The sequence below is a fragment of the Postia placenta genome (assembly GCF_002117355.1).
Source record: "Postia placenta MAD-698-R-SB12 unplaced genomic scaffold POSPLAscaffold_8, whole genome shotgun sequence".
Classification (NCBI taxonomy): Eukaryota; Fungi; Basidiomycota; class Agaricomycetes; order Polyporales; family Adustoporiaceae; genus Rhodonia; species Rhodonia placenta.
Window position 1 is genome coordinate 1,971,593 of NW_020169839.1, and position 24,238 is coordinate 1,995,830.

At 55.3% G+C, this 24,238-nt stretch overlaps 6 protein-coding genes across 6 annotated transcripts in view; 2 read left to right on the forward strand and 4 right to left on the reverse strand.

Moving 5' to 3' along the window:
* Positions 1 to 2,736: 2,736 nt before the first annotated feature.
* Positions 2,737 to 5,374, reverse strand: POSPLADRAFT_1145133 (hypothetical protein; the record flags this gene model as incomplete). The annotated part of the gene is made up of 5 exons (XM_024485770.1): positions 2,737 to 3,351; positions 3,438 to 3,827; positions 3,932 to 3,983; positions 4,377 to 4,510; positions 5,270 to 5,374. The coding sequence occupies 5 exons, from the start codon at positions 5,372 to 5,374 to the stop codon at positions 2,737 to 2,739; spliced, it is 1,296 nt and encodes a 431-aa protein (XP_024338674.1).
* Positions 5,375 to 5,487: 113 nt separating this feature from the next.
* Positions 5,488 to 5,870, reverse strand: POSPLADRAFT_1144550 (hypothetical protein; the record flags this gene model as incomplete). The annotated part of the gene is made up of 3 exons (XM_024485707.1): positions 5,488 to 5,519; positions 5,595 to 5,664; positions 5,778 to 5,870. Coding segments are annotated over 3 exons (195 nt in total), but the record flags the coding sequence as incomplete, so codon positions are not given.
* Positions 5,871 to 8,110: 2,240 nt separating this feature from the next.
* POSPLADRAFT_1047116 (hypothetical protein) lies at positions 8,111 to 10,590 on the reverse strand (the record flags this gene model as incomplete). Its single annotated transcript, XM_024479211.1, has 10 exons — positions 8,111 to 8,580; positions 8,635 to 8,747; positions 8,817 to 8,970; positions 9,026 to 9,394; positions 9,476 to 9,593; positions 9,983 to 10,029; positions 10,134 to 10,176; positions 10,253 to 10,349; positions 10,405 to 10,514; positions 10,567 to 10,590. 10 exons carry the CDS (start codon positions 10,588 to 10,590, stop codon positions 8,111 to 8,113), a joined length of 1,545 nt encoding a protein of 514 aa, XP_024338676.1.
* Positions 10,591 to 11,484: 894 nt separating this feature from the next.
* On the forward strand, positions 11,485 to 12,514 carry POSPLADRAFT_1144185 (hypothetical protein; the record flags this gene model as incomplete). The annotated part of the gene is made up of 3 exons (XM_024485668.1): positions 11,485 to 11,560; positions 11,611 to 12,107; positions 12,173 to 12,514. The coding sequence occupies 3 exons, from the start codon at positions 11,485 to 11,487 to the stop codon at positions 12,512 to 12,514; spliced, it is 915 nt and encodes a 304-aa protein (XP_024338677.1).
* A 936-nt stretch (positions 12,515 to 13,450) lies between these two features.
* Positions 13,451 to 15,497, forward strand: POSPLADRAFT_1144209 (hypothetical protein; the record flags this gene model as incomplete). The annotated part of the gene is made up of 5 exons (XM_024485672.1): positions 13,451 to 13,543; positions 13,601 to 14,016; positions 14,066 to 15,161; positions 15,213 to 15,280; positions 15,464 to 15,497. 5 exons carry the CDS (start codon positions 13,451 to 13,453, stop codon positions 15,495 to 15,497), a joined length of 1,707 nt encoding a protein of 568 aa, XP_024338678.1.
* An 8,401-nt stretch (positions 15,498 to 23,898) lies between these two features.
* POSPLADRAFT_1057659 (hypothetical protein) overlaps positions 23,899 to 24,238 on the reverse strand; it is a gene marked incomplete at both ends in the record, with an annotated part of 543 nt that continues 203 nt past the window's right edge. Inside the window, one exon of the mRNA XM_024480942.1 lies at positions 23,899 to 24,211. Coding sequence (XP_024338679.1) covers positions 23,899 to 24,211 — 313 coding nt within the window. The remainder of the gene's footprint in view (positions 24,212 to 24,238) is intronic.

Genomic DNA, 24,238 nt, shown 5'->3' on the forward strand with positions numbered 1-24,238 from the left:
CCCTGATGCGCTTCAGAAGCAATTGATCGCCCGTCACTGGGGCATGACCGCGCCTGGCGGAGGCGATGCGGAAGCGATCCGGTTTGAGAACCACCTGATCGGTGTTATCGTCCTCATCGCCGATCTGGTGATCTGATCGTCGCGACAGGGCATCAGCCTTTCCATTCGACATCCCGGCTTTGTGCGTGATGCGGAAGTCGAAGCGAGCCAGGAACAGTGACCATCGCGCTTGACGACGCGTGAGGTGCTGTGACGTGCGCCAGTACTCGAGATTCTTATGATCGGTCACGATCTCGAACTGATTGGGTAGGCCCTCGAGATAGTGGCGCCAGTCGTCCAGTGCTTCGATGATCGCGAGCATCTCCTTATCGTAGATCTCGTAGTTCCGCTGTGCTGGGTCCATCGCATGGGATCTGAAGGCAATAGGGTGCCATTTGCCATCATCCTGCTTCTGCATCAACACGCCGCCAGTGGCATATCCTGAGGCGTCGACCTCAATGCGCGTCTCCCGATTGGGATTGTACAGTGCTAGGACTGGAGTCGTCGCGAAGAGCCGTTTGAGCTCGTCGAAGGCGTGCTGCTCCTCTTCGCCCCAATGCCATGGGTCGTTTCCTGTGAGCCGGTCGAGTGGTCGCGAGATCTTAGCGAAGTCTTTAATGAAACGGCAGTAGAAATTGGAGAACCCCCGGAACTTCTGAACGTCTTTTTTGTTCTGGGGTACCGGCCACTCATTAATTCCTTTTAGCTTCGCGGGATCCATCGCCACCTCATCGCCACCGAACACATAGCTGATGTAGTCGACCTTGGGAACATCCCATTCACACTTTTCAGGCTTCAGGAATAGATCGTTGTCCTGAAGGCGGCGAAGAACCTCGCGTGTGACCCTCTCATGCTCCTCCTTATTGGTGGAGAAGATGAGTATGTCGTCCAGGTACACGAGGATCTTGCCGCTGATGATGAGATCGTGGAAAATCTCGTTCATCATCGCCTGGAAGGTCGCGGGGGAGTTGGTGAGACCGAAGAACATCACCAAGGGCTCGTACAACCCTTGGTTAGTCACAAACACCGCCTTCCATTCGTCACCGGCTTTGATCCGGATGTTGTTGTATCCCCATCGGACATTGAACTTTGTGAAGAGCGTAGCGCAGAGCTTGTCCACCATTTCAGCGATCAACGGCAAGGAATAACGATTTTTGACCGTGATTGTGTTCAATCGGCGGTAGTCCTGCACGGGTCGAAGTGTCCCTTCCTTCTTTTTGATGAAGAAGAAGGGGGATGAAATGGGCGACTTCGACTCCCGTATGTAGCCTTTCGCTAGTTGCTCTTTTAGGAACTTGTCTAGTTCCTCCTGCTCGTTGCTCGACAAGGGGTACACCTTCGAGTGGAACATCAAGTAGCCAGGTACGAGTTCGATCGCATGATCATAAGGCTTCCTTTTGGGTAGCTGTTCTGATGCTTCCTTGGAGAAGACATTCAGGAACTCGTGGTACTGTTTAGGTACCGACTCCTCAGCGGTCTTAACGACTTTCTTTTTGATCTCTTCCTCAGCAAACAGCTGGGAGTACGTATGCCCGGCTGCGATGAACAGCTGAGGGGCGCCGGGAAGCATGATACCTTGCTCTCAGGCTTCGATCAAGTCGGTCTCATCCCACTCTACTTCCGCTGGATCTTCTTCAGGTTCGAAGTACGGGAGCACCTTGCTCCGGCAGGCGCCCATGACTGACCATTTGGGCTTCAGCGAACGCCTGCGCGCTGTGGGCCTGACCCCCGTATCACGCACAGTCGTTGCTTGCTCCATCCGGCCAGCCCTCCTGGTACTGCACGTTTCAGGGCATTGTGATAGCTTTAGGGAGCCCAACTCCCAATCGATCTCGGGGTTGTGTTCGTGTAGCCAATCCAACCCAACGATCACATCCTCTGGACTGATGTCCGTGACTGTAAACACCGTCTTCTCGACGTGTTCTCCTATTTGCATCTGTAGCACTGCTACTTCCGAGATGCTCCCATCTTTGTTTAGGGTGCCATCGATATTGTATAGTGGAATCGGTTCCTTTAATTTCCGCGTCTGCACCTTATTTTCTGTGATAAACTGTTTGTTGATAAACTTTGTGGTGGCTCCGCTGTCCACCATAGCGATTATGTCCTTGTGCCATCTTTTCCCTTGAAGTCTTACTGGAATGTGAAAGTGCTGGGACCCCTGGTCCAACTTGTACACCATTGCAGAAGACAATACATTGTACTTGTTACATGATACTCGCGGCCCGACGCGTGCGGCACGAAGCGCGGACCGGATCAAAAAGACTCCTCCTTCATCGCCCGATAATGTTCAAGCTCCTCGCGCATCGACTTTATCTGTGCTATCAAGTCCGCCAGCTCGGAACTTTCCGATTTCGCTGAAGCGACGCTTGTACTCGCCAAGGATGAAGCGACGGGGGTGCTTGTCACCACCTGGGTGGAACCCGAGGCAACCGTAGCCCGCGCGTTGGCGCGTTTTGTGTAAGGCTTGTCCTTACAGTTGGGGCACTCGAAACATCGGTACCCTTGCTTTTCATAGCCGAAGCAGGTGCCGGGGAAGTCTCTTTTTCTGACGGCCACATTGATGCTGGCCGAAGCTGCATGCGTCGAGGGTGCACCACCACGTGCCCCTCCGCGCCCTCGTCCTTGAGCCGAGAAGAAGTTGTTCAACTCAGGCTGACGGGCCCGGCTGATGTCGAGGATCTGCTCGACCTCAGTGGCTCACTTTTCAGCGGCTCGCCACGTGGTGAAGGTCTCGAGCTCGATTTTGCAATATACGCGGGAGGGTATGCCGCTCAGGTACTTGTCGCATAGTTCCAGGTCCCCATACCCGGAACGGTCCGCCGGACCCTTGAACAGCGCGGAGAACTCCGCAGCGGTGCATTTTTCGCGGACCGACTTGTCCGCACAGAGCTTCATCAGCTCTACTTGTGCTGCTGCCGCGTCGTCGAGATTTCCGAAGCAGGCCTTAAAGGCAGCGGTGAAGGCCGCTTCGTTCCTGAAGGGGGTTGTAACCTTTTGCACACCCATCTGCACCAACGCGAGTTGGGCAAAGTAAGGCGTGGCCCAGGCGCAGGCATCGCCATCGAGCAGGCTCAGCGCAACTTGTACCTTGAGCTCAATGGTCATCAATGACGTGTTGATCAACCAGTAGATACGGAGTTGCGACAAGAATCTGTCGCATTCAATGACAGTCTTGCCATCGTATCGGAGTGGGAGAAGGAGCTTCAGGGTCTCCTTGTTGGGGGCGGTTGTGGGGGAAGACATTACCGGCATCGGGGGGGACGGAGGATGCTGCGGGGCGGAGGCGGCTGTGGTGGCCCTCCACTGGTCGGACTACGAGGGGAGCAAGTGCGCAAGCAGCCTCGCAGCAGTGATGGTGGTGAAGGCGCCAAAGGAAGTTTGGTGGGGGGGTCACATACGTCAGGGACTGCTGACGCGGGGGCGAGCGCTGTCGGCGAGGCGGACCCAACAGAATCCTCGGACTCAGACTCCGAGATTCCTTCTTCACCCACACCCTCCTCAGGCTCAGGCTCTGGCGCAGGGTCTGGAGGGAGATCTTCTCGTACTTGACTGGATTCGGCGACAGTTTGGGGAAGGCGGGAGGTAGGGGAGACAGGGCAAGAGTGCTGCGAGGCAGATCGAGAGGCAAGGGTACTTCGAGGGCTGAGCAGATGTTGGGCCCTTCTGATCACCTTGTAGCGTGGGTAATCTTCCGCAATCAATTGGGGTGTCCGGTTGGGGCACGGCTGCTGCTCACAGCGGTAGATGACAGTCTTAGGGCCATCTGGGATATAGACGTCGATGAGGTCCTGTGAGTCAAATGTGTGAACTTGGCCTTGGCAGGCAGCCACGTTGGATGGGGGGAGGACGGGGAGGTGCACGTACTAAAAGTGGCCGTACTACACTAGCTTACGCTACGGTGCCCGAGAAGACCCTGAGGTTCGCAGTTCACGTGGGGCCCAGTACTGCTTTTGGCTAGTATGCAGCAGGAACCTAGACCACGCGTCCGTGAGGACAAACACTGCCCACTGAAGTGCAGATGTTGAAGAGTTCGTTCCTCGAGGGGTGGTGATGTATGTAGGGCTATCTACGTATCATATGTATCGTAGAGTATTGTAGGGGTGCGCACCACCTGACCTGTGGGAAAGGAAAGTGAATATAGGAAGTCCCGAGAGGGCGCCGGCAGCTTGGGGAGTTTCGACCTAATATCACGACTTGAGGTCAAGCAACTTGGAGAAAGATCTGAAGGCTGGGGGCGTCTGACTGATTCTTACCAAAGCGATGGTGAGCAACGCTCAAACCTAAGGCTAGGGACAAGTAAGTTAGCATTGGAAAGGTAAGTAAGTACATGAGCTTACTGATCTAGGGACAAGAGGTCGAAACTGAGGTCCCTAGGGCAGCAGAGGCCGGCTTGTATACATGGAGAGATAAGGGCAGGCTGTGTGCACTGGTCCGTGCGCAGCTGGTCCGTGCGCAGCATGCTGACGCAGCCCTGGGGCCGGTGAGTCAGAGAGGCTGTGTCAGCGGAGCCCGAGCTGTGCTGTGCACTGCCGTCCTATCTAATCTGATTGTACAGTAGATAACGACGCGTCCATATCAGGCAAGTAGTACAAAGGTCGCGGGTTCGAGCCCGCAAAAAGGAAAAAATTAAAAAACGGCTAGACACCAAACCAACTCATGACAGCACCCTTGCAAAGCTCTCCGTGCACGACACGCATGAGGAGGCTGGAGTTTCCGAGCAACTGAATCGCACCCTCATGGAGAAGGTGCGCGTGCTCCTCATTGTGTCCGGCTTGCCAAAGTTCCTGTGGGGAGAGGCTGTCATGCACGCTGTGTGGTTGAAAAACCGTACCTCGATGAAGGCGCTTGGTGGAAGGACACCCTATGAGGCCCTCACTGGGCATGTTCCTGGCCTGGCTGGGCTGCCGGTGTGGGATGCGCAGGTGTGGGTACACGATACGTCCACCGGGAAGCTTGGCGAGCGTGCTAAGGCTGCGCGCTGGGTGGGTTTCAACTCACAGAGCAAGGGTCATCGTGTATGGTGGCCGGATGCTCATCGTGTCACCATTGAGCGGAACCTGTGCTTTGCCAGCGCTCCCGCCGCTGTGCTGTTCGAGGACGATGGTCCTGAGCTTGAGGAGGAGGGAGTGAAGTCAAGCTATGTCAAGCCTGTGTCCACCGCTCCTCCTGAACCCTCTGATGCTACCTCTGAGTCAGCCAGCAAGTCCGATGCACAAGACGATGCACTTACCAAGCTGCATATGCCACCACCGCCTTCAAAGCCTGCGCTCCCGGATCTGCCACCTACACTGCGTCCAGTTCGCATTTGCAAACCGTCGCAGAAAGTTAGCGACATGCTGGCAGAAAGGGGAGCAGATAGGACACTTCCACGGTGTCACGAGTTGGTACGGCGCCTAGCCGTTTTTTTAATTTTTTCCTTTTTGCGGGCTCGAACCCGCAACCTCTGTACTACCTGCCTGATATGGACGCGTCACTATCTACTGTACGATTAGATTAGATGGGGCGGCAGCACACAGCACAGCTCGGGCCCCACTGACACAGCCGCTCTGACTCACCGGCCCCCGGGGCCGCGTCGGCATGCTGCGCACAGACCAGCTGCGCACGGACCAATGTGCACAGCCTGCCCTAATCTCCCCATGTATATAAGCCGGCCTCTGCTGCCCTAGGGACCTCAGTTTCGACCTCTTGTCCCTAGGTCAGTAAGCCCTCATTTGTATCCCTTTTCTTACTTAACTAACTAATATATTACTTGTCCCTAGCCTTAGGTTTGAGCCTCGCTCACCATCGCTTCGGTGAGAATCAGTCGGACGCCCCCAGCCTTCCAGTTTTCTCTAGTCGCTTGACCTCAAGTCGCGACACATGGGGTGTTCCAGTCCCAGATGAGGACGCTCCCACAGCTGTCATTGCCGAGCTCGTTGAGGAGATCACAGGTGCAGCCATGGCCATGCACGTTGCTGATGCCAAAGGCCTTGACCCCTGCTCAATCAATGAGGCTCACCGCCGACCTGAATGGCTGCGCTGGTTTGAGGCAATGTTTGAGGAGATCCGCGCACTTGAAGCGCATGGTACTTGGCACCTCAAAAAGCCCCCACTGGGTGTGAACATCGTAAGTTGCCGCTGGGTATTCCACGCAAAAAAGGATGCAGCTGGAAGCATGTACCGCTACCGTGCTCGTCTTGTTGCGTGCGGTTTCTCCCAGGTGCCCGGTGTCGATTTCTTCAACACTTATGCGCCGGTAGCCAAAATGGCATCAATACAGATCCTCCTTGCTTTCGCAGCACGCCATAATTTTGAGGTTCACCAAGTCGACATAAAAAATGCATACCTGCATGGAGAATTCGAAGAAAATGAGGTCATCTACATGTCCCTGCCACCTGGTGTGGAACTCACCAATGATAAGACCCTCGTTCTCCGCCTCCTTCGCCCGTTGTACGGCCTTCGACAGAGCGCACGCCACTGGCACAAGAAGCTCTTGCGGATGCTCCAGACCCACCTGCGGATGGCGCAGTACGATGTGGATCAAGCGGTTTTCTTCCATGTTGAGAAGAACTCACTCATTGCAATGGGCGTGCACGTTGATGACCTTACCATCGTCACATCGGGTAACAGACTGATGGACGAGGTGAAGACGAACCTGCGCAAGGATTTTGAAATCACGGACGAGGGGCCCATCCATTGGATCCTCGGCTTTGCTGTCGAGCGAAACCGGGAAGAGCGGATGCTCTCACTGTCGCAGGTGTCGTACCTTGACTCAATCATCCATCATTTTAACCTCGAAGACGCGAAGTCCCTTGCCTCACCCATGGAGCCCACCACTCACCTGTCCTCTGCGCAGTCGCCGCAAACGCCTGCTGAAGCTGCTGCCATGTGCGACGTGCCTTATCGTGAGGCCGTAGGGTCTCTGATGTATGCTTCACTGGGGACGCGCCCGGACATCACGTATGCCATGTCTGTGCTGTCGTGTTTCTCCAACAACCCTGGCCGTGCGCATTGGGATGCAGTGAAGCGCGTATTTCAGTATCTGGCTGGCACCAAGACTCTGAAGCTCACCTATGGCGCCGCACAATTCGACCTCGTCGGCTACATGGATGCAGACGGTTCCATGCACAAGGATCGCAAGGCCATCTCTGGCTATGCATTTCTCATCGACGGTGGGGCTGTTTCATGGGCATCGAAGTGGCAGGAGATTATTTCCCTGTTGACTACGGAGTCCGAGTACGTCGCGATAGTTCATGCCTCGAAGGAAGCTCTCTGGCTCCGATCGCTCATCAGACAGATCTTCGCACCTTTTGATTCCCCCATCACGCTCAAATCCGACAACCAATCTGCTATTGCGCTCACGCAAGATCATCAGTACCACGCCCGTACAAAACATATCGACATACGATTCCATTTCATCCGCTGGATCGTGCAAGACAAAAAGTTGAAGCTCATCTATTGTCCTACTGAGGATATGGTCGCCGACACGCTCACCAAGGCGCTCTCCAGTCCCAAGGTCAAGCACGTCGCTCACGCGCTTGGACTGTTGCAGGATTGAGGGGGAGTGTTGGAGCACGACAATCCGTGCGTCGTCCGCCGCGCTCCGGGACCGGTTGCGCGCCATACCCGTGTGTTTCTTATTTTAGTTCACGCTGTTCCGCCTTCCCGCGCCGCACCTTACTGCATCGGCGCGGCGCTCTTTCTGATTCGCCCCGACACTCACGCTGTCAGTATCATATCCATCATTACCCGTTACGGTAGCGCGTACGTACCTTACTGTACCTAGCCCCTAACGGACTGTAGCTATTTTACCTGAGTGCCTGCATCTTGACCCTCAGTCTTTGCTCTCCCGAGCGTGCAATGAGGGTAAGTGCAAAGTTGTCTGTCATGTCCGCATACCGTAGCTTACCATGTCGTTAGACTGTACTACGTTACAGGTATGCTAATATACATTTTAGTCTTTGCTCTCCCGAGCGTGCACTGAGGACTGTACTACGTTACAGATCTACGCTCGTGCCTCCCCCTGTTGTTGCTACAGGTTTCAACCCCATCATAGCCGCGAGGGGCTCAATTTGTTCTTCAATTGCTCGCTTTACAATGCCAGTGTTACACAATTTTTAACCAGCCCCAACTGCCCCGTCTGCAACCGCACCACAAACCCCTCCACCGCCTCCTCCTCCAGACTGTTCAGCCCGTTGCCGTGCTCCGCATGTATGACCCGGCGCGCGTTCACCTTCTCTAGCACCATCTTCACTTCTAAGTTGTCTGCTTTTGCAGCCGCAGTCGTTGACGGCGACGCGTATCGGCGCGCGAGCTGGTCCAGCTTCGCGGGGCTGATGACGGGGGCGCGGACGTCCATAGCGTCAGCGCCCTTGGGGTCGCCGTGCCGCGTGGCAGTGCCGTCGTCGTGGTCTGCGGTAAGACCAAGGGCCTGCAGCTTTTTCCGGACGGAGTCGTGCTGTTCAGGCGTAGTCGGACTGAAAAGATGTACACAGAAGTCGAGCGCGCGCTGCAGCTCGTCCTCAGACAAACGCGCGCCCATCTCTGCCCCGCCTTGGATGACTATGGTACAATGAATAAGTGAGTGCGATACAGCGACGACGGGTGTGGACGCACCTGGTCGAAGACACGCAAATGCCTTGTCGAAGTTGTCTTCGTCAACGTCGGCGAGTACAGGCGCAGACTGCGCCCGGATCTGCTTGTATGCACTGAGCACAACGACGAGGAATCTACGGCGCACAGAAGTCAGCATCACTGATGACATAAAATACGGCCAGTGGTAGGTTCGGCGCACGTACCTAGTATACGAAATCGCCACACGGCTGCTGTGCCAGAGCGCCGCCTCCGACTCACTACAGTCGCCCCGCAAGGACGCCGCAATCGATGCTGCGGCCGAGAGCGCCCCCGTAAACGCGAGGTGCACACCCGACGAGAAAAACGGGTCGATGAACGCTGCCTTTCGCGTCAGCCAACACACCATAATCCGACCGCGGCGGGATGCACGTACCGCCAGCATCCCCAATGACCCGCCACCCGGGGCCCGCATACGTATCTGCCGAGTAGCTGTAATCGCTCGCGCTCTTTACCGCCGGGCCCTCCTCGTCCATGCCTTCCTCGCTCACGCTCACCAGCTCGCCGTCGCCAATGAGCTCCACCACGCCCGGCGCGAGCGGGAGCATCCCGAGGTAGCGCTCCGCGAGAGTAGACGATGTGCGAATCGAGAGCGAGCGGTGGCGCATGCCGGCGGGCGGAGAGGTCGACGTGCCGGCGGAGGATGACGCGCGCGAGCGCAGCCCGAGCTGTTTCTGGTCCATGACGATGCCGACAGACGTAAGGCCCTTGTGCAGTGGGATGAACCACGCCCACCCTGACTCGTCTGGGAGCGATTGTGAGCGAAGTGAATAGACAGAGGCAAAAAGTCGGAGATCTTGTGGGATGATCGAGGGAGGCGACTTACCGCTCAGTGCCTCGAACCAGGGTGCGTTCTCTCTGTCTGTACCCTGTCCATACATCCCCGTGCACCGCCAATACCCCCAGACAGCGACATTCTTGAGCGTCTCGTTGAACTTGCGATTCTTCAAGTATCTGGTACAACGCCCACGTTAGATTCGCCAAATAACGGCACGACAGCTGCTCACTTGGTGCTCATCAACCCGGCACGCCCAGTAGCATCGACCAGGAAGTCGAACCCAATTTCACCACTGCCGCCGAGCGCCGTCTCATACATCGCAGACACGGGGCGCCCTGGATCTCGCTTCACACCTTCTGTCTCCTCGTTGACAGATGGCAGCGATGTCCCGCTGTCTGAGCGTGCCCGCTGCGACCAGGCTCGAGGCCGACGACTCGTAGAGTGTTGAGGGGAGGTCTCACAAAAGATGATGTCGGACACTCGCGTTTGCTGAAAAACGCGTGCCCCGCAAGAGGACGCATGTTCCAAGAGCAGCTGGTCAAATTCGGAGCGTACGACGTTCCAGGCGTTGTTATCTGCACCAAGTGCGACGAAGTCTGTATCTGTGTGTGGATTAGATGCGTCGTGAGCATAACATTTGTATACACCAGCCCCGAAACTGGTCTTGCGTATATGCGCGGCCAGGTCGGGACTTGAAAATACTTACACCCTTCACGCATATACTGATTGAATTTAATCGCGGAGCCTGGCTGTTATCGACAACGGGCAGGAAAGAGTAGAAGGCATGAATAAGACGTAACGGAGCGAGAAGAATGCGCAGCGTACCTTGCGAGTAAACCCGTGAGCAGCAATTTTATGTTCTGCATCGATGAAGCGCAGATAATGGCGTGCGGAGGGGATGAGGGATTCGCCTATGTGATAGCTACGCGCGGTATGAGCACGGAGGATGACTCTGTAGTATTGTGAAGCGTGCATACCGAGGGAACTGTGCCATTTCGAAGAGTACGACGTCAAATCCCTCTCGGGCGAGAGCAGCGGCAGCATAGCTTCCGGCAGGCCCACCGCCGACGACGAGAATTTGGGTTTTCTGCGAGTGTAGGCGTGGGTGAACATGCCAGCGAATGCATGAGGCTACATACGGTAGGAAGCCCAGCAGAAGGCATTTTGAAGACAGATGCCGGCCAAGCGGGGAGAAAGAGCCAAGATAAAGCTGAGGGAATATAGGCTTTCACAAGAAGACAGAACCGACCGGGCGCGACGGGTAGGAGGGAGGACGGGGAGAAAGGACAGGGATGGTGGGCGATTTATGTAGTGAGCACATTGTATTCGGTCGATCCACGCCCGTTGTCGGACGATGAGGCCGGTTGGAGCGGGAGAAGGGGAAGAGAGGCGAGCGTGTTCTGCGCAGAGTGAATGCGTCTTCTACGCACAGAAGAGAACGAACGAGGGAAGCCGCCCAGACAAGCTTGTGTCATATGTGTCTCTTCGCAGGACAAAGTGGAACGCCAGCAGCTGTCAACAGAATCCATCCCGCCTCATCGACACTATGCGTCGCAACGAGCGCACCACAGGAGTAGCACCTCTGCATGTGATCCTAGCCTGATCTTCTTCTTCGAGACGACCAGAGATCCTCCTGCAACTATAGCCCTCGACTGTCCGGAGCCGTCAAGCGCCTTGGCAGACGCAGATTCTGTGACGCTGTCGCTCTTCTCGAATACGCCACTCGTTTTGGAGCCTCGACTGTCGGTTGCGGAAGGCGTCGGCCAAACTAGCTCAAAGCGTGACAGAAGACAAGTCGACGGCTTCCACTGAACACGATGAAAAAAAGTAGAGCTGCATGGCGAGACCAGTAGAAGAGAGCTGTGGCGCCTAACGACCCGCTTCTACTTTGAAGATCTCGATCAGCATCCGCGCTGTCTGCTGACGAATGTGTAGCCGATGATATCATCGTTTGTCATGACCCTATAGTCCAAGACGCGTTGCCTAATTGCCCATTCTTGTACTCTGTGCTCCCCAACTGCAGACTACGCGTACGCGTCCGCGAAGCATATCCAAAAATGAAGTACGTCCTCACTGGCGCCACAGGCGGCCTCGGGTCTCACGTCTTCAAGCACCTACTCCAGCTTGTCCCCGGTCAGCTCGTCTGCCTGCCGTGCCTTCCTGGTCGAAGCTCACCGACATAGCATCTGACATTGTGGTATCGCTGCACAACCCCGACGGCGCTCCCCCTGACATCGCCAGCTCGGGCGTCGAAATCCGCCGCGGCGACTTTGCTGACCCCGCCTCCCTCGACGCAGCCTTCCGTGGCGCAGACAGGCTTCTGATCGTCTCCTACCCGTCCATCGCGCACGAGCTGCGCGTCAGGCACCACGTCGCCGCCATCGACGCCGCCAAGCGCTGCGGCGTCGCGCACGTCTACTACACCTCGCTCGCCTTCGGCACCGGCAGCGTCGCCGCAGTCATGCAGGCGCACCTCGACACCGAGGCGTACCTCCGCCAGAGCGGCCTCACGCACACCGTCCTGCGCGAGGGCATCTACAGCGAGAGCTACCCGCTGTACCTCGGCTTCTTCGACCCCGCGGAGGGCGCGGACGAGGTGCGCGTCCCGCACGGCGACGGCGGGATCGCGTGGGTGTGCCGGGAGGATCTCGGCGAGGGCACCGCGAGGATCATGGTCCAGGTACGTCGCCGATCTGCCACTCCCGGCGCGCGTCTCACGTCCGGCACTTGCGCGCTTCTGTGAAGGGCGGCTTCGCGAACGAGACGCTTCTCCTGTCGGGCGCACGCACGCTGACGCTCCGCGATCTGACTGAGAAGATTTCGGCGCGCGTGCGGCGCGCGGTCACGCTGCGAGTCGTCTCCGAGGACGAGTATGTGCAGCACAATCGCGGGAAGCACGGGCCGCGCGGCGGCGAGGAGTTCCTGCGCGCGTGGGCGACGACGTTCAAGGGCCTCGTGCGCGGCGAGCTGGACGTCGTGGATCCGCTGCTGCAGAAGGTGCTGGGGCGCGAGCTGAAGCCGTTTGAGGAGACACTGGAGGAGATGCTGGCATCTCAGGCGGGTGTCGTGGAACAGTACGCAAAATAGACGTCGACAAGCGTGGAAATAGAAAGAGCATTCGCGGGAGAAGGTCTTCGGGGAGGTCACGAACGGTCACCCACAGTCTATTCGACACGACCAAGTAAGACGCGTCATGAGCTGCACGCCCGAGGCCGACTATCTCGGCCCCTCGGCCCTTCCGGGCTACGATCGCGATATGGCAACGGTGTCCTCTATAATAGGTAAGCTCGTCCTTGGACGTTCTGTGCCACCAGAGCTGGCGAGTGCAGTGAGCACGCTTTTGCACGGTCTCAGTGAATCAGGCAGATGGGTAGGGCATACACGTCGTGCTCGTTACTCTTCAATCACGGTACCACACAACCTGAAAAATACAAGGAGCTGGGCGAGTGGTATCCGATGTCCTGCTCTTGTGCCTTCAGCTTATGTTAGCCACTTTGATCGTCGCACCTCAACGTCAACTCTAGTACTTTCCACGAATTAGTGTTCATTCTACCCAACCTAACCTAGGTTGTTGCAAGTGCACTCTAGTCACCTTTCTATGTTTGACAAAAATCTCATTTCGCGTTCGACGTCAGTCTTCAGCGAACATGGTACCGTACATAGCGCTGAACTGAAGCGGAAGTACTGTGCCTTCTTTGCGGGCAGTCCCCAAGGTAGCGTCGCGGCCTGATCGACCCATGTGCCAAAGCCGTTGATCGGACTCCGCACATCACGACAGATCCAGGGAGAGTATGGATGCCAGGCAACGCACGCAGGATGAGGAGTTCACAACACACAAGGTTTCCTGCAGAAGTACAACAGTCCGGTCCGGACGTATTGGCTCCGAGCGTGCAATTCTGATCTTCCTTCCCTTGTTCTTGGACGGCGTCGTCCTTTGTCAGCGCTGAAGCCCTTGTGCTATAAAAGCGATGATCATACTCCTCAATACCGGTCGTCAATCCCTCATTGAAACTCTGATCAGCTATGGCTACACGTACCGTTACGGACCTGCCAGTCGAGCTCCTCGTGATGATCTTTTTCTTTCTCGATGCTCGCGGCCTGATCAACTGCAAACAAGTGAGTAGTATCACACCAGCGTATTAGTCTTAAACTGATCATGTACATGTTCGTAAGGTGTGCCGGATGTTCCTACAACTTATACACGGCTCCACTTCCTTGCAATATTTCTATGAACTCGAGCTTGCAGGCATGGCCGACGAGCCCTTATGCCCCCTTCCCTACGTGGAGAGACTGCGGAAATTACGCTCTCTGCAGCACATGCGCCGCACCGCAGAGCTTGTGCCAGGGTCGTCCTTTCCACAGTGGACGGCGCTTGTGTGGACGACCTCGCCTGGTGGTCTTTTCGCCCAGGCAGACATGCGAGGCGGAATTGAATTCATCCAGTTCCCATCCGCAGTGCTTGGAGTCTCAGAGCGTCAATGGTCTATCCACAGCGACCAGCTCGATATGGACTTGGAGACAATGTGTATGGATCCATCACAGAGCGTTGTTGTCGTGACAGGGTGGGATCAGGTGCCAAACGAACCAGGGTAGGCAACGTTTTGATCACTCTTGTGCGAGTATTTGACGAAGAGACAGGGGCCGGTACCCTGCACTTCGTATCCTGTCTTTCACAGATGGGCAACCCCATGCTCTTGCTGCGCGCAGTGAGATCAACCTGTCAGACACGGGTAAATATGACGAATTAGACGAAGAAAACCGCAAGGAAGGACGCCAATCCCGTCTAGAAGGCGACTACGTAGCGCATCTTAGCTCTTGGAACTATGAATATGCGGTTCTGGTGTGGGATTGGAAGACAGGCGATTTGCTTTGGGAAAGTACTTTATGCCGTGTATATGTGTGGACCAAACCTGACACCGTGATCATACAGTGTCTACAACAAACAAAAGTAACAGTCAAATATGAATCATTTGACTTCGTCGACAGTCGGCATCTACTTGCGACGGACAGTAGAGCCGTTGATATCTTCGTGCTAGACCGACAAAGTGAGTATACTGGTGCTCCAACGCTCATCCGAGAATCTCGCTGCATATGGGATCATCCTATGCATGATAACCAATTATGGGGTTGGCCCCAACTCATGTCAATGCATAAGGGCGGATGCCCGCAGAGGAATTCGGTCCATCCGTTCTACTCGTCCCCAGAACGTGGTCTCGTTGCACTTCTCTTTATTGGCTCTCATGACGGCCATAGTGACAAGGACAGTTGGACAGAGGCCATTCTGGTGCCAACATCCATGATTCGGGAGTGGGCTCGGCGCGCGCAGGCTGGCGGACTTGACGAGAACGACTATCGTCCCGGAGTTGGGGGAGCCGCCGAATGGGGAGATTGGGTAATACAGTACCCGAGAGTGCTGCGCGCAGGCCAACTGTGCTCCGCAGAGGTACAAGGCATGTATGTGTCATTCGCTAACATCAACAAGCCGGAGGGTGGTGAGATCGGACTCCGCCTGGATCAGATTGACTACACCGTCGTTGGGGGTAAAGGAGTGGGTTTCAATTCGGATGAGTGGAACGCAATTGAGCTGGCAAAGGAGTGGGATGAAGGGGGAGAGCTATGTGTTATCCCTGCGGACAGTGAAGGCGTCCATTCAGCATACGCCGAGGCTCAGCCAATAGATGAGAGAATCACACAGCGTCTATCCATCCTTCCAGATTATGCAATCCTACAGGAGGTATGTGATCTCGCCCATGTACGACAAACGGTGTTCACATGTAATTTTTAGTATAAGGATGTTAATGGGGACAATCACTGGCAGATCTATCATATCGTCGCCGCTGATTCCGATGATTCGTGAGCCGGATAGAGGGCGTGTAGACACGTAGTTGGCCTGTTCATATAGGTCGCATCTTCGTATATCACAAGAGAATGAGTGAACGGCGAGGGGAAAGACGGGGCGGCGGTCGAGACCATGGCATGAGTGAGAAAACAGCGCTTGTTGTAATACTGCTATACAGTTTATATTGCGCCTTCTAGAACGTCTCTTCAAAATGGCAGCGTTGCGGCTTGATCTCTAGCAGTGTTGCGGCTTGATCTCTAGCAGCGTCGCGTTTCATAAGTTGCATCGGAGACTGCTGATACGGCAGGAAGAACATAAAAGGCTTTCAACTTGGCCAATACTGTATCGACTGGGAGTTCATTTGCCACGGTCACAACGAATTTTGAACTCGGCGCAATGTATTTTGTCACGATGGCGAGAAATTTGTACTTTCGCCTGCTTAATCTGCAAAGCAGCCTTAGAGAGCATTCACAATGTATAAGAAGTATGTACAGTAACTTGTATTCTAAAATCAACCCATTCGGAGCCTCTTTATGAGTCGATCACCAATCACTGTGAGATTTCGAGGGGAACTTGTACTGCAAGGTCATCAACTCTACCTCACTACGACTAATATTACAGGAACAATGTATAATAGGCTAGTAATAAATGCCGCAGTGTCCAAAAATGGGTCGCGCACCTATCGGTGCTCGAGTCTCCGAAGGTAGCCCTGGTCGGCCATCATGTCACGGTGCCGGCTGAACTGAACTGGGCATCATGTCACATGCCGTGTGTGTTAAAGTTCGTCCGAGACCCGAAGTGAGAATGATCAATGAAGATATATTGTGTTTGTCTGAGGTCTGTCAAACACGTAAGGAACATACAGGATGGCTCACGCAAAGTCTGCGAGGTACTACAAACAATGCCAAATACGGTGATGGCATGTGCTCACCACAATCTCAAGTTTCAACAGTGTGTTGAAGCACATGGTCAGGATGTTGACTTTTGGGTATGTCGGGCAAGCGTCGCTGCCGGCCCGGGTCACGTGGTCATGCGCCGGTGTGGGAATAGGACTTATGTAGGCGTTGCGCGCCGTAGGTAGCCCCATCAGTTTGTAACCTAATCACCCATTGATCCTTGTCCATCGAGGATGTTGTCTGCCGGCGGTCTTTCCAGTGTCCTTCTCACACAAACCGATTGACAAATCAAGTGCTTTGCTGTTGCCTAGAACCTCGCTATACTACTCTCTCGTCTGGTACTGGCGCCAACATGACTTCGGAGCATGACACCAAGTTCCCCCTCTTGGTCGAGTGGAAGTATCGGGTCTGGGCAATGAAGATGGAGGTGGAGCTGGTTAGGAAGGGACTGTGGGGAGTAGTGGAAGTCGAGGTGGAGCCCAAGGAGGGGGAAAACAGGGCTAAGGCGTTAGCAAAGGAGCTGAAAAAGCGGAAGAAGGCCAACATGGCCAAGGCACGGGCGGAGATCATGCTCCGGGTTGGTGACGACCAGTTGGAGCTGTTGGAGGACAAAACGGACCCCCGTGAGTGCTGGCAGGTCCTCCAGGATGCGCACCATTCATGAGCTTTCGCCATGGAGCTGGCAAAGTGGCGACAGTTTTACCACGCGGAGATGGAAGGTGGCGAGACAGCACAGGCTTGGATCTCCCGGGTCAAAGGCTATGCATGAGCGCTCCGTGTGAGAACGACGCCGGAAAGACTGCCGGCAGCCAACGTCCTCGATGGACAGGGATCAATGGTGGATCAGGTTACAAACCGATGGGGCTACCTACGGCGCGCGACGCCTACATAAGTCCTATTCCCACACCGGCGCACGACCACGTGACCCGGGCCGGCAGCGACGCTTGCCCGACATACCCAAAAGTCAACACTCCCCCTCAAGCGAGCTGCCGTTAGCCTACGCCCAATCAAAATGCAAAGACATCCTCCACGACCGCCAAGCTCGCATGAGTCCTTTTGTCCGGACAATTCCGTCGAATGTGCCCAACCTTTCCACAGCGAAAACACGTCACCTTGCCCCCCGAAGCTCCCCCTGAAGCTGCAACGTTGGCGACAGTCGCCTCGCCATTGTCCCGCCGCTTCCCGAGCCTCGTCTTCTCATTCAGCAGCTTTGCACACACATTGTCAAATGTGCGCTCCCTTGTCAACATCTCGTCAACCACCATGACCACCCACTTGAAGTCCTCACCAAGTCCCATGATGAGAACAAGGACCTTCTGCTGGTCCAATACCTCGACGTCGACATCCCGGAGTGTTGACTTTTGGGTATGTCGGGCAAGCGTCGCTGCCGGCCCGGGTCACGTGGTCGTGCGCCGGTGTGGGAATAGGACTTATGTAGGCGTCGCGCGCCGTAGGTAGCCCCATCGGTTTGTAACCTGATCCACCATTGATCCCTGTACATCGAGGACGTTGGCTGCCGGCAGTCTTTCCGGCGTCGTTCTCACACAAACCGATCGACAAATCAAGTGCTTTGCTGTTGCCTAGAACCTCGCTATACTACTCTCTCGTCTGGTACTGGCGCCAACATGACTTCGGAGCATGACACCAAGTTCCCCCTCTTGGTCAAGGGGAAGTATCGGGTCTGGGCAATGAAGATGGAGGCGGAGCTGGTTAGGAAGGGACTGTGGGGAGTAGTGGAAGTCGAGGTGGAGCCCAAGGAGGGGGAAGACGGGGCTGAGGCGTTAGCAAAGGAGCTGAAGAAGTGGAAGAAGGCCGACATGGCCAAGGCACGGGCGGAGATCGTGCTCCGGGTTGGTGACAACCAGTTGGAGCTGTTGGAGGACGAAACGGACCCCCGTGAGTGCTGGCGGGTCCTCCAGGATGCGCACCGTTCACGAGGTTTCGCCACGGAGCTGGCAAAGTGGCGGCAGTTTTACCGCGCAGAGATGGAAGGCGGCGAGACAGCACAGGCTTGGATCTCCCGGGTCAAAGGCTATGCACGGGCGCTCCGGGATGTCGACGTCGAGGTATCAGACCAGCAGAAGGTCCTTGTTCTCATCATGGGACTTGGTGAGGACTTCAAGTGGGTGGTCATGGTGGTTGACGAGATGTTGACAAGGGAGCACACATTTGACAATGTGTGTGCAAAGCTGCTGAATGAGGAGACGAGGCTCGGGAAGCGGCGGGACAATGGCAAGGTGACTGTCGCCAATGTTGCGGCTTCAGGGGAGCTTCGGGAGGCAAGGTGACATGTTTTCGCTATGGGAAGGTTGGGCACATTCAACGGAATTGTCCAGACAAAAGGACTCATGCGAGCTTGGCGGTCGTGGAGGATGTCTTTGTGTTTTGATTGGGTGTAGGCTAATGGCAGCTCACTTGAGGGGAAGTGTTGGCTTTTGGGTATGTCAGGCAAGCGTCGCCGCCGGCCCGGGTCACGTGGTCATGCGCCGGTGTGGGAATAGGACTTATGTAGGTGTTGCGCGCCGTAGGTAGCCCCATCAGTTTGTAACCTAATCACCCATTAATCCCTGTCCATTGAGGACGTTGTCTGCCGGCGGTCTTTCCGGTGTTGTTCTCACACAGGAATAAGCTCGCAAGCTCAGGCGTGTGAGTACCCGGGGGCCGGAGGCCCCTATCGTAGTATATAATGACTGTGTCACGAGTTGGTACGGCGTCTAGCTGTTTTTTAATTTTCCTTTTTGCGGGCTTGAACCCGATGGACGCATCATATCTACTGTATGATTAGATTAGATGGGATGGCAGTGCACGGCACAGCTCGTGCTTTGCTGACACAGCCGCTCTGACTCACCGGCCCCTGGGGCCGCGTCAGCATGCTGTGCACAGACCAGCTGCACACAGCCTGCCCTTATCTTCCCCTGTATATAAGCCTGCCTCTGCTGCCCTAGGGACCTTAGTTTTGACCTCTTGTCCCTAGATCAGTAAGCATCCTTTGTATTCCTTTTCTTACTTCACTAATATATTATCTTGTCCCTAGCCTTAGGTTTGAGCATGGCTCACCATTGCTTCAGTGAGATCAGTTGAACACCCTCAGCTCTCAGACTCTTCCCTGTCGCTTGACCTCAAGTTGTGACAGACTGTGCACAATGTATGTAAAGTACATGATTGTCCCTTACAGGCATTGCTTTGCCCATGGACAAACATGCTCACCACACTGTTGCACCGTTGTTCCAACACTGTGGTAGGGGATGAACTCATGAACCTGTTGAAATGGCAGGTCATGGTCACAATGCATGAACACTAGGTTGAGTTGATATAGTACAACTGTCGCGACTTAGGGTTGAGTGACAGGGGAAAACCAAACAAGGATGCTGGGGGCATTCGACTGGTTCTGTTGCGACTTGAGGTCAAGCAACAGGGAGATATCTAGAAGCGAGGGGCATCCAACTGGTTCTCACCGAAGCGATGGTGAGCGAGGCTCAAACCTAAGGCTAGGGACAAGTAATATATTAGTTAGTTAAGTAAGAAAGGAAATACAAGTGAGGGCTTACTGACCTAGGGACAAGAGGTCAAAACTGAGGTCCCTAGGGCAGCAGAGGCCGGCTTATATACATGGGGAGATTAGGGCAGGCTGTGCGCATTGGTCCGTGCGCAGCTGGTCTGTGCGCAGCATGCCGACGCGGCCCCGGGGGCCGGTGAGTCAGAGCGGCTGTGTCAGCGGAGCCTGAGCTGTGCCGTGCGCTGCCGCCCCATCTAATCTAATCGTACAGTAGATAACAACGTGTCCATATCAGGCAGGTAGTACAGAGGTCGCGGGTTCGAGCCCGCGAAAAGGAAAAAATTAAAAAACGGCTAGGCGCCGTACCAACTCATGACATTACCCCCCCCTCAACGGCGCATGACCTCATTTGAGGCGCCCTTGCCCATCTCCCACCCGGAGCGGCAGCGTGCTTCAGTCAGTGACGAAGGCATTGGCTGAAAGTTGAGACCACCAAAGGTAGCAGCATTGAGGCGGCGAGGGGCGTTCGGATTCTTCCGGTGGAAGTTGGCTATGAGGGCCGGCGCATTGGCAACGTTGCGCGCCGGTTCCCATGATGTATGCGAGTTGTCATAACCCTTCCACTTGACGAGGTACTGCAGCTGACGCCGGAAGATCCGCGAATCCTTGATCCGCTCAACCTCGTATTCCTTGTCGCCCTCAACCTCAATCGCAGGCGGCTCCTCCGGCTCCCGACCCGGGATATCGCTACGCGTGTACTTGCTAAGCAAGGAGACATGAAACACCGGGTGCACCGGTACCGACTTCGGCAGGACTAATTTGTAATCCAAGTCTCCGAGCTTTCGCCGCACGGCATATGGTCCGAGGCACTTGGGACTGAGCTTCTTGCTCGGCTGTTTCAGCTTAAGGTTCCGAGCGTCAAGCCAGACCTTGTTCCCTGGCACGAAGACCGGTGCCTGTTGCACGTGCTTATTGTAGTACACTTTCATGCGCTCAGCTGATAGCTCGAGCGCAGAGCGCGTATCGTCGCGAATCTCCTTCAGGATCTTGAGCCGATCAGCGGCCGCGGGCATTGCAGACATCGGATTGATCCGAACCTGGATCTCAGGATTGTACCCCTGATGCAGGAAGAAAGGGGAGTGCCCGGTCGCGGAGTGAACTCGGTTGATCAATGCGAAATCCGCGAGCGGCAACTGCTTCGCCCAATCATCCTGCCTGTGGCTCGTGAAAGCACGTAGGTACTGCTCGATTTCTTGATTCCAGCGCTCGGTCTGGCCGTCTGTCTGAGGGTGGAATGCTGTAGACAGCGCCGGCTCGATTCCTAGTCCCTTGTACACCGCATGGAGATACTTCGAAGCGAACTGGGGACCTCGGTCTGATATGACCTTGGCCGGGGCCCCATGATGCTTGAACACATCGCGGATGTACAGGTCTGCCGCACCTTCTGCCGTCAGGGTCTCGTGACAGGCCGAGAAGTGGACCTGCTTTGTGAAGCGGTCGGCGGTGACCAGGATTGAGTCGAACCCATCGGACATCGGCAAGCCAACAATCATGTCAGTCGTGATGATCTGCCACGGGCGCTTGGGGATCTCGTTTGGCTTCAGCGGACCCTGGGGTTTGGCTGGGAATGTCTTGGTACGGTTGCACACGTCACAGGTGCTTACGTACTCATTGACAAATTTAGACATCCCAGGCCACCAGTAGTTCCGCGATACGAGTTCCAGGGTTTTGGCACGACCGCCATGACCGGCGATCGGCGAGTTGTGATGGATTTTGATCATATCCCGCCGGAGCTCCGCGTTCTTTGGGACGTACACGCACCCGCAGAACAGCAGAAGCCCTTGTTTGGCATTCCACTCCTCAAAACCCCTTTGCAGCCGTGGCGGCCCAAGGTCCTGCACCTTTTCAAGTGCCTCGGCCACCTCCCGATCCTTCTCCGAACATTCCCGGATGCGCTTCAGAAGCGACTGATCAGCTATCACCAAAGCATGGCCGCGTCTGGCAGAGGCGATGCGGAAGCGCTCTGGCTTAAGAACCACCTGATTGGTGTTATTGTCCTCATCGCCAATCTGATGGTCTGATCGGCGTGATAGGGCATCAGCCTTTCCGTTCGACGTTCCGGCCTTGTGTGTGATGCGGAAGTCAAAGCGGGCTAGGAACAGCGACCATCGCGCTTGGCGACGCGTGAGGTGCTGGGACGTGCGCCAGTATTCGAGGTTCTTATGATCGGTCACGATCTCGAACTGATTGGGTAACCCCTCTAGATAGTGGCACCAGTCATCTAGTGCCTCAATGATCGCGAGCATCTTCTTATCGTAGATCTCGTAGTTATGCTGGGCAGGGTCCATAGCATGAGATCTGAAGGCGATAGGGTGCCACTTGCCATCATCCTGCTTCTGCATCAACATGCCGCCAGTGGCGTAGCCCAAGGCATCAACTTCAATGCGCGTTTCTCGATTAGGATCGTACAGCGCTAGGACTGGGGTCATCGCGAAGAGCTGCTTGAGCTCATCAAAGGCGTGCTGCTCCTCTTCGCCCCAATGCCATGGGTCGTTCCCTGTGAGCTGGTCGAGTGGTCGCGAGATCTTAGCGAAGTCCTTAATGAAGCGGCGGTAAAAGTTGGAGAACCCCCGGAACTTCTGAACGTCTTTTTTGTTCTGGGGTACCGGCCACTCATTAATTCCTTTTAGCTTCGCGGGATCCATCGCCACCTCATCGCCACCGAACACATAGCCGACGTAGTCGACCTTGGGAACATCCCATTCACACTTTTCAGGCTTCAGGAATAGATCGTTGTCCTGAAGGCGGCGAAGAACCTCGCGTGTGACCCTCTCATGCTCCTCCTTATTGGTGGAGAAGATGAGTATATCATCTAGGTACACGAGGATCTTCCCACCGACAATGAGATCATGGAAGATCTCGTTCATCATGGCCTGGAAAGTTGCGGGGGAATTGGTGAGGCCGAAGAACATCACCAGGGGTTCGTACAGCCCCTGGTTAGTTACAAAGGCCGCCTTCCACTCATCACCGGCTTTGATCCGGACGTTGTTGTATCCCCATCGGACGTCGAACTTCGTGAAGAGCGTGGCACCGCGGAGCTTGTCTACCATTTCGGCGATCAGCGGCAAGGGGTAGCGATTCTTGACGGTAATCGCATTCAACCGGCGGTAGTCCTGTACGGGTCGAAGTGTCCCTTCCTTCTTTTTGATGAAGAAGAAGGGAGACAAAATGGGCGACTTTGATTCCCATATGTAGCCTTTCACCAGCTGCTCCTTTAGGAACTTATCGAGTTCCTCCTGCTCATTGTTCGATAAGGGATACACCTTCGAGTGGAACGTTGAGTAGCCGGGCACGAGTTCGATCGCATGGTCGTATGGCTTCCTTTTGGGTAACCGCTCTGATGCTTCTTTCGAGAAGACCTTCAGAAACTCGTGGTACTGTTTGGGTACCGACTCCTTGGTGGTTTTGACGACCTTCTTTTTGATCTCCTCCTCAGCGAACAGCTGAGAGTACGTATGCCCCGCTGCGACAAGCAGCTAAGGGGCGCCGGGAAGCGTGATACCTTGCTCCCAGGCTTCGATCAAATCGGTCTCATCCCACTCTACTCCCACTGGATCTTCTTTGGGTTCGAAGTCCGGGAGTACCTTACTCCGGCAGGCACCTATGACCGACCGTTTGGACTTCGGCGAACATCTGCGCGCCATGGGCCTGACCCCCGTATCACGCGTAGTCGCTGCTTGCTCCATCTGGCCAGTCTTTCTGGTACTGCACGTTTCAGGGCATCGTGATAATTTCAGGGAGCCTGACTCCCAATCGATTTCAGGGTTGTGCTCTCGCAGCCAATCCAACCCGACGATCACATCTTCTGGACCTATGTCCGTGACCGTGAACACTGTCTTCTCGACGTGTTCTCCTATGTGCATCTGTAGCACTGCTACTTCTGAGATGCTTCTGTCTTTATTTAGGGTGCCATTGATATTGTACAGCGGAATCGGCTCTTTTAGCTTCTGCGTCTGCACCTTATTCTCTTCAATGAATCGCTTGTTGATAAACTTTGTGGTGGCTCCACTATCCACCATAGTGATTATGTCCTTGTGCCGTCTTTTCCCTTGAAGTCGGACTGGAATGTGAAAGTGTTGGGACCCCTGGTCCAATTCATACACCATTGCAGTCGACAATACGTTATACTTGTTACAGGATATATGCGGCCCAACGCGTGCGGCACAAAGCGCGGACCGGATCAAAAACCCTCCTCCTTCATCGCCCGATAGTGCTCGAGCTCCTCGCGCATTGACTTCACCTGTGCCATTAAGTTCGCCAGCTCCAATTGCTCGGATTTCGCTGAAGCGGCACTTATACTTGCTAAGGGTGATGTCGTGACGGGGGCGCTTGTCGCAGCCTGGGTGGAGCCCGAGGCAACCGTAGCCCGCGCGTCGGCGTGTTTTGTGTAAGGCTTGTCCTTACAATTGGGGCACTCGAAGCGTCGGTACCCTTGCTTCCCACAGCCGAAGCATGTGCCGGGGAAGTTTCCTTTTCCGACGACCGCATTGATGCTGGCCGAAGCTGCGTGCGATGGGGGT